Raw genomic sequence first — 8,652 nt, forward strand, 5'->3', positions numbered from 1 at the left:
GTATGTAATAGATGTGCTATGATTATAACAAATCGTTATTTCTATGTTTTATCTAGCAAACTCCATTCGTTAACTGATGTATGGCTATATACTAAGTTAAAATGTCATTTATTTGCAAAAACATATATTCACATAAAGATATACACCTTGCTCAACATGTTACAAGGTGAAATGAAATTGATAGCATTTTTCTGTTGTTAATATTTTCATTTACTGTTCTTAGAAAATTTATAGAAAAATCATCAAAGGTCCAAATCAGAATCCGTAAATTCTGAGAGTTTGGGAAACGAGTATAGTTTGTTCATAATTTTTATTATGAATTTTAATGACCTCCAACTAGTGTGAAAAAGTCCATAATCACAGACTGGTCCGGATTGATGTTTGAAACGATAGGCAGTTTTGTAAAAATCACCATAAATTGTAGAAAAATCTTATGGAGATGTGCAAGTAGTCATTTTAAAGCTAAGAACTGGAACTACTTGCACCTAAAACATTTTTGAAAACTAAAATTTTTAAGTTGCCCAAAACAGTTCGTGAATGGAGTCGAACTTTTCTTATGAGAGCTGTTGGAAAAGTTTAGTTATGTTCTTGGTGTTTTAACTTGTATTCCCCCCTAAAAACTTAAGAAAATGTGAAATGTAGGGGTATGAACTCACCTTATGTGATTTCAGTAGATGAATGTTGGAGAAAGGAAGTGTTCAACTCAAGAACACTTGAAGATGCCTTGAAGATTTTCGAGAATCTAAGATCAAAGTGATGGAGTTTGTGTAAGCAATCGATGATTGGAGTAGAATGAAGTGAAATAATCATAAGAAAGATGATGATACTTACCAAATGAAGAAGAAAAGCCTTGTAGTATGCCTTGAATCTCGAATTTTAGTGAGAGAATTGAGAGAGAATAGGGTGTTTGATCTTGTGTGGAAGAATGAGAAAATGAGAGAATGTTAGGAGAGAGGATGGATGTTCCAGCTCTAAGAACGTGGGGAGGGCTGGTAAATGAGTGGAAAGGACATTGAAGTGACTTACGTAAGGTGGGGAGGTATGGCTGGTCATAGAGTGGGTGTGGGGTGTTAGGTGCATTTCATGCATTCATTTTGTAGTTTTAGTTCATAAAAGTGCATTGCATTTAGGTTTAAACTCATGCATTTTGCATATTTTTCGGGATTTTTCAGGATGCAATTCCATTCACACACTTTTATAATATTTCAGGGACTTTTTGAAGGTTGGATATTGTTGGAGGAAGTTAAAAAGAATTGGAGACAAAGTTGCAGAAGTTTTGGAGCTTAAAAGAGAGAGAATGAAGAATTTGGCTTCTCAGAAGTTTACACGGCCGTGTAAACTTATGCTTATAATTTACACGGGCCGTGTAAACGTACATGCAACGACATTCTACTTCGAAGACCTTGAAGAATTGAGCATTCTACTTTTATTGTTTACACGGCCGTGTAAATGACACCCTTTAATTTACACGGGCCGTGTAAACGTCTCGACTGTTTTAAAGTGGTTTTATCCTCTTATAATTCAGACAATCGGTTTTGTGAGGAGTTAGGTCGGATTTTGGGAAGAAAGAAGGCGATTTTCAGAGCTTTTGCAAGTAGATTAACACTTGGAAACACTTTAATTTCTTTTTTTTGTAAGTCAATTTGAAGTTTAAACTTGTTTGATTTGTAGTTCAACCTAGACATGTGTGGTTGATTTCATTATCATTTCCGAATCTGAATTCTTAAGTATGTGTTGTTAGGTTGTAACTTGAATTTGACTTGTGTTTAACATCTAGTAGTCTTTGATTTGATCTTAATCATGTGTTTGGTTGGTTCTCTTTTTCACTTGATCAATGAATTAGGGTTCTAGTCAATCTAGTTAATCAAATTATGAAATTCATATATGTTTTATGATTTGATGTTAGTAACACACACTTACTTGGTTGTAATTAGATCAAAATTAATGCAATCAAAGATTAAATGTTTATATTCCCAAGCTTAAGAGGAATGTTAAGCATTGTTGATAATTAGTGCAAGAACTTAATGTCATTTAATGATTTGATGCAAGAGCTTATTTGAATTGAATCAATTAAATGAAGTTTTATTTGAAGAGCCTGTTTTGAATAAAATACTTTTGCCAATTTGGATATTAGAGTTTATTAATATCTAACTTACCAACCTAGATTGAACATGAGTTATAATCATATTACATCTTTCAACATAATACATGTATAAGAGTCAGAATCGGAAATGTACTTCTTTTACTGTGTTTGTTATCAATCTTTCTTATTTATGAAGTTTAATTCAAGTTCAAACACAATCCCCCATTTTAATATTATTTGTATTATGTGTGGAAATATGGCAAGATAAGAAATCCTGTATTCCTGTGGACCGACCCTGCTTACTCTATACTATCTTAGTATTAGAAATAGCAGTGATTTGAGTTTTATTAATATTACTTTATCCTATCATTTGTTGGTTTGACAGCCAAACAAATTGGCACAGTTGTCGGGGATACGGTAGTACTAATTGTTTATGCCAAGATCTTTTCGCACAGGTACACCTTTACTAGTTGATTTGGAGATAGCAAAATCTGCTAAACAGAGAAGGAAGCAAGCCAGACTTTTAAAGAAACAACAACAATCCAGAGTTTCTTCATCAAATCCATCAACCACATCCTCTCCAACATCCAAAAGTATCACCCCACCATCTTCACCTACTCCTACCATGGCAGACAACCATGGAGGAAATCAAAATCCTCCACATCCACCACCTGAACAAACCTTTAGACAATGGGTCACTTAAGATGTCACCCAACAAACTTTGTGCATAAATTACCCTGCAGCAATCAACTTTGAACTCAAGTCTGGACTCATCCATTTGTTACCCTCATTCCGTGGTCTTGAGAATGAAGACCCACATAAATTCCTTAAGGAATTTCATGTTGTTTGTGTGGGTATGAAGCCACATGAAGTCACAGAAGATCAAATCAAGTTAAGGGTATTCCCCTTTGCTTTACAAGATTCAGCGAAGGAGTGGTTATATGACTTACCACCGAGGTCAGTCACAACATGGAATGAACTTGCAAGGATGTTTCTAGATAAATATTTTCTAGAAATGAGAGCTTCATCTTTACGTAGAGAGATAATTGGTATCAAGCAACAAAAGAGAGAAGCTTTGCATACTTATTGGGAACGGTTCAAGAAATTGTGCTCAAGATGTCCACAACATGGGATTACAGAATATCAGTTGCTGCAGTATTTTTATGAAGGAAAGTCATCTTGGGATAGGAGATTACTCAATGCATCAAGTGGTGGATCTATAGTTGATAAGACTCCAACAGAAATCAGAGTTCTTATAAAAAACATGGCAGAAGAGTTCAAGCACACAGTCCAAGAAGAAGAATGGTACAATGATGCACCAAGAGGAGTGAAAGAAATTTCTACCCCAAAAATTGAAAGTCAACTTTCTGAGTTGACTAAGGTAGTAATGATGCTTGCAAAGGACAAGGGCGTGCAACCACCAACAGTTAGACCTTGTGGTATTTGTACACAAGTTAGACATTCAACCAACATGTTCCTTCAACTTCAAGAAGAAGATTATGAAGAAGAAAAAGCCATGGGAGGTTTTCTTGGATCTAGTCAAAGGGGATATGAGCAGCCACGAGGTGATCAAAGATGGAACAACAATCAAGGTTGGGGAGGAAATCAACAAGGGAACTACCAACCAAGTCAACCACATCAATACCAACAAAGACTACCTTTTCCACCACAAAACTTTCAGCCAAGGCAACCACAACACCCTCCTCAACAAGCGGGTTCATCAAGTATGTCTTTAGAGGACTTAGTGAAAAGTTTGGCAACTAGTACACAAGTTTTCCAACAGGAGAAAAAAGCAAGCATAAAGAACTTAGAGAAACAAGTTTCACAGCTTGCTATTTCCGTAAGCAAACTAGAATCTCAAGGAAAGTTGTCTGCCTAAACTGAAGCAAACCCAAGGCACAATGTGTGTGCCATCACATTGAGAGGTGGGAAGAGTTATGATGGTCCAAAATTATATGTTGATCAAAAGGAAGAAGAAATAGTGGTTGAAGAGGCAACCAAAGAAGAGAAGGAGGAAGAGAAAACAATCGAAAAGAAGCCCTTCATCACTGAGTCTAAAGCCACACCTGCTCCATTTCCCAAAAGATTAAAGAGCACGAAGAAAGAACGGGAGGAGAATGAGATCATGCAAATGTTCAAGAGAGTTCAAATCAACATTCCACTCATCGAGGTCATCAAGCAGGTACCTAGATACGCAAGGTTCCTTAAGGATCTTTGTGTATCTAAAAACAAATTAAAAGGAAATCAAGTCGTAACGGTTGGGGAGCATGTATCCGCGGTTTTGCAAAAGAGGATGCCCCCAAAGTGCAAGGATCCCGGTGTCTTTACCGTGCCTTGCAAGTTGGGAAATCTTTATGTACCCCAAGCTATGCTTGATCTAGGTGCATCCGTAAATTTCCTACCATATTCTCTTTTCAAATCAATTAGTGTAGGAACATTGAGCAAAGCCGGTGTGATCATCCAACTTGCTGACCGGTCTTTGGTACACCCAAAAGGAGTATTAGAGGACGTGTTACTGCAAGTCGATGAATTTGTCTTCCCGACTGATTTTTATGTCTTAGATATGGGAGATGATGACTCTCCAAGTTCAAGTTCCATACTTTTGGGTAGACCTTTTCTTAAAACTTCTAAAACAAAAATCAATGTCTACAATGGAACTTTGAGTATGGAATTTGATGGTGAAGTTATCAACTTCAATGTGCATGAAGCAAAAAAGACTCCTTTTGATGTTCAATCTGTTAATTTTGTCAATTTGATCAATCCCTCAACAAAAAAGGGTTTAAACTTGTCTAACAATGAATTTCTAGAATTAGTTTTGTCATGGAAACTAGACAGGGACAAAGCCAAAGAGCTTGCAAAGAAGTTTGATATGGATAATGAAGTGTTGGAGATATTAGAGTTTATGATGACAAGAAGCATGTGAGAAGTGATGATTTGTTAGAGAGGCCCATGTATCCAGACTGAAGCACAAATAGTTGGGGCAAAGTTGAGCCAACGACATTAAAAAGGGGCGGCTAACCGGGAGGCAACCCGGGGGTATTTTTGTCATTTCGTATATTTTCATTGTATTTTCTTTGTTTTCAAACTTCAAAGTTGTTTTTCATGCTAAAAGAGGGTTAAAAATCATTTTTCGGGCAGTAGAGGTTTAGCGGGTTGCAATTTCAAAAAGTGAAAAAAATCAAATTTTTTGGCCTTCTCAGAAGTTTACACGGCCGTGTAAACTTATGCCTTTAATTTACACGGGTCGTGTAAACGATTAAACACGGTATATCTGATTCAGGGATTTACACGGCCGTGTAAATGCTCCCCTTTAATTTACACGGGCCGTGTAAACGCAAAAACAGAGCTGAACGATTTTAAGGTCAAATCTCGATTTTTCTAACTCATTCTTCTCTCAATACCTGCGATTCCTTCTCTCCCTACTGCCCCCCTTCGAAAAAACCCTTCCAAATACTCAATCTTCCTCAATTTTGCATCAAAAATCAAGCTCCAAGGTATGAAATTCTTCTCTTTTCTTCATCTTCTTTATCTTTCACATCTATTTCAACCTCTCATGGCCGATTTTGGGGTTTTTGAGCAAAACCCTAGAATTTTTGAACTTCAAAATTTCCACCTAATGCTTGAAATTTCTTGTAGGATAAGCTTGGGGATAGCTTGGGGAAGCATTGGATATCACCCTACCACCATTTTCAAGCACAAAGCGGTATAATTGTTCCAAACTCTTACTTTGTGCATTTAGATAGAACCACATTCCTTTTTGGGTGATTTTTGGTGAAACTTGCTAGTTCTTGTGCTTCAATTGTCTTAATTGTGTGCAATTCTTTGTTGATTCATTTGGGTAATGGTTTCCCAGGGTAAAAGACCTAGAATTGGAACTTCCCATGATGAACAAGACCCACATGCCATGGACAACCCTTATGAATTTGGTCTTATTTTTGAGACCAATCGACAGGAAATCTTGTATGCAAATCTTGTTACAAGAACAATGGGTGCTCAAAAATTTGTGGACATCCAAGCCCTCAAGGATTTACATATCTACAAGGATGTCCATAAGCTCTTTAAAAACATAGGATGGGAGGGTCTTTTGAATCTACATGCAGTTAGCTATCAAACAACAATGTTGGAACTTTTATCCTCCATTACCTTTGACTATCAAACCCATCTCCTAACTTTCCGTTTGCTAAATCAAACCCATCAGTTTCATGCTGACATTCTTTGTGATATGATTGGTGCTCCCAAAGCAAGAAGGGATGTATGCATAGAAAAGGGAAGAAAAAATATCATTTTTGAGCAAGACTGTACAAATTTTTGGAGAAGCATCTCTTGTGAGTATGACTATCAGTCAGGCATAGCCAAAAGCATCTAGAATTATCCATCCGGTTTTGAAAGTCGCCCACCGGATCATTGCTTCTCTCTTATTCCCTCAAGAAGAGATTAGCAAGGCTAATAAGAAAGAGCTAGAAGTCATGTGCGAAAACATAATGTGATGCATTGCGATCAAGCCGACTCATTTCCTTTGAAAACGAGTACCTGAAACCAAAACTATAAACCGTAAGCACGAAGCTTAGTAAGTTCCCCCATCATACCACATACCATATAACAAACATACTACCAGACAATTCTAGGTTCCCGACCTACCCTGCCAGGCAATTCTAGCGTGCTCGACCTACCCATGTCAAGCAATTCTGTGGTGCTCGACCAATCCTGCCAGGCAATTCTGGGGTGCCTGGCCTACCCATGTCAAGCAATTATGAGGTGCTTGACTTACCCTCCGATTTATCTCAACCGGATACGGGGACTATTTCACCCCTACCACTACCACATAATGTAACGCCCATAGATCAGGGCTAGTCAATTTAGAGACGTTAAGCGTCAAAAATGACTTTTTGATGGAAGATTATTTTGAAGGAATAATCTTAACTAAGCTGTATTATATGTTACAAGTATTCCGTACATATAAAGAACGCTAAAATCCGAGTTATAACGAAGAAGTTATGACCTGTCGAAGTTTCGCGACAGAACCGACACGACGCTGAATGACGTAAAAAGTGAATTTACGTTAGAGTGATATTTAGCCTTAGCGATCTAAACGAAAGTTGTAGATTTCGTTAAACTATGAGCGTGCAGAAAAATAACGTATGAATCTGACTTCGTATGAGGAAGTTATGATTTTTCTAAGTTTCGACTTAGCGGTATGCAGCCCGAATACTCGATTTGAGATCGAGTGGTTTTTAGCCAAAACAATCTAAACGAGAATCGAAGATCTTGTTGATAGTAGTGCAACAATAAAAAGACAGACGGAAACGGACGTCGGATGAAGAAGTTATGAATTTATAACGGAGTTTTCCTGTCCCGGCCTACTAAAATAATATAATAAAAATAAAGTCAAATTTAGCCAACGGAGTCTAAACGAAAGTTGTAGATCATAGCCTCACCTACGCGGGGATATAAAGAAAGTCGAAAACGGAGCTCGTATGAGGAAGATATGAATTTTTGAAGTTTATTAAATAATTAAAGTATTTAATTTAAATATAAATTCGGATATTATCCAAAAGGGGGGGGGGGGGGGGGGAGAGTCAACGGCCTTATCCAAGTTACGCCCAACGTAACTCTATTTACGCCCAGCGTAAATCATGAATCCAAACCCTATATAAAGGGTGTGAGGCTTCCTTATTCCTTTGCTCATTTTCTCTCCTCTCTCTCCCGTTTTACCTCGTTTTTCGTGCAAGAAATATCCCGAAACCCTGGTATCATTCCCGAGACCCACACTGTTATTTGATATTATGTGTATGTTAGGACAACATGCTAGTTGTAGGATAGGAATCTTCAGGAATTGCATGATAGAATTGCCTGATACATGATGCCTTATTTCCTATAGAGTTTTCTTGTTGATTATTGTATGACTCTTTCGGGTGTGAACTAACTATTAACTGAATACGTTAAGTCACATGCTGCATGGGTTAAATAATTTTTGAATGAAGGATTTGGTCCTTTGACGCAACTCTTTTTTGAGTCTAACCCTTGTAGGGTTGAATATTTTAATAATAAAGTATTTAAGTTACGTTGCATGTGATTGTATTCATGCGGTTGTTAACTAACACTAATGGGGGTCGTTTGGCAGTTGATGGTAGGGTGAGGTGTGAATCCTATAAGAGCCTAGGAAGTGCTTTAGTGAGGTTGCTATGTTGTTTAACGGGTGTTCGAAGTACTATTATGAGTAGATAACTTAGAGGACCCGGGATGATTCTTGAGGAAAGTATGGATATGTATGGAAGGTAGTATTGGGCCCATACTATTGGAAGCACATGATCCATACTTGAATCAAGGAAGTTGTAACATCCCAAAATACATATACAAATTTGTTTTTAATTTAATTCAAATCACATGAAACTGATAGCAAAATAGTCAAAAGAGTATCATAGTAACATATTATCAAAGTACAAATTCCCAAAATCTCTAAATGCAGAAATCATAGGGTGATGTGGTGCGATCAGGTCAGGACCTTCACCTTTGAATTGGAAATACATGAAACATAAACTTAAAACTGTAAGCACAAAGCTTAATGAGTT

The 8,652-nt window shown here is 37.2% G+C and overlaps 1 protein-coding gene across 1 annotated transcript; it reads left to right on the plus strand.

Moving 5' to 3' along the window:
• Positions 1-2,516: 2,516 nt before the first annotated feature.
• Positions 2,517-5,006, plus strand: LOC128127214 (uncharacterized). Its single transcript, XM_052765644.1, has 3 exons — positions 2,517-2,777; positions 2,946-3,923; positions 4,053-5,006. The coding sequence occupies exons 1-3, from the start codon at positions 2,517-2,519 to the stop codon at positions 5,004-5,006; spliced, it is 2,193 nt and encodes a 730-aa protein (XP_052621604.1).
• The last annotated feature ends 3,646 nt before the right edge of the window (positions 5,007-8,652 follow it).

This window comes from Lactuca sativa, chromosome 7 (assembly GCF_002870075.4).
Source record: "Lactuca sativa cultivar Salinas chromosome 7, Lsat_Salinas_v11, whole genome shotgun sequence".
In the NCBI taxonomy this organism is placed as follows: domain Eukaryota; kingdom Viridiplantae; phylum Streptophyta; class Magnoliopsida; order Asterales; family Asteraceae; genus Lactuca; species Lactuca sativa.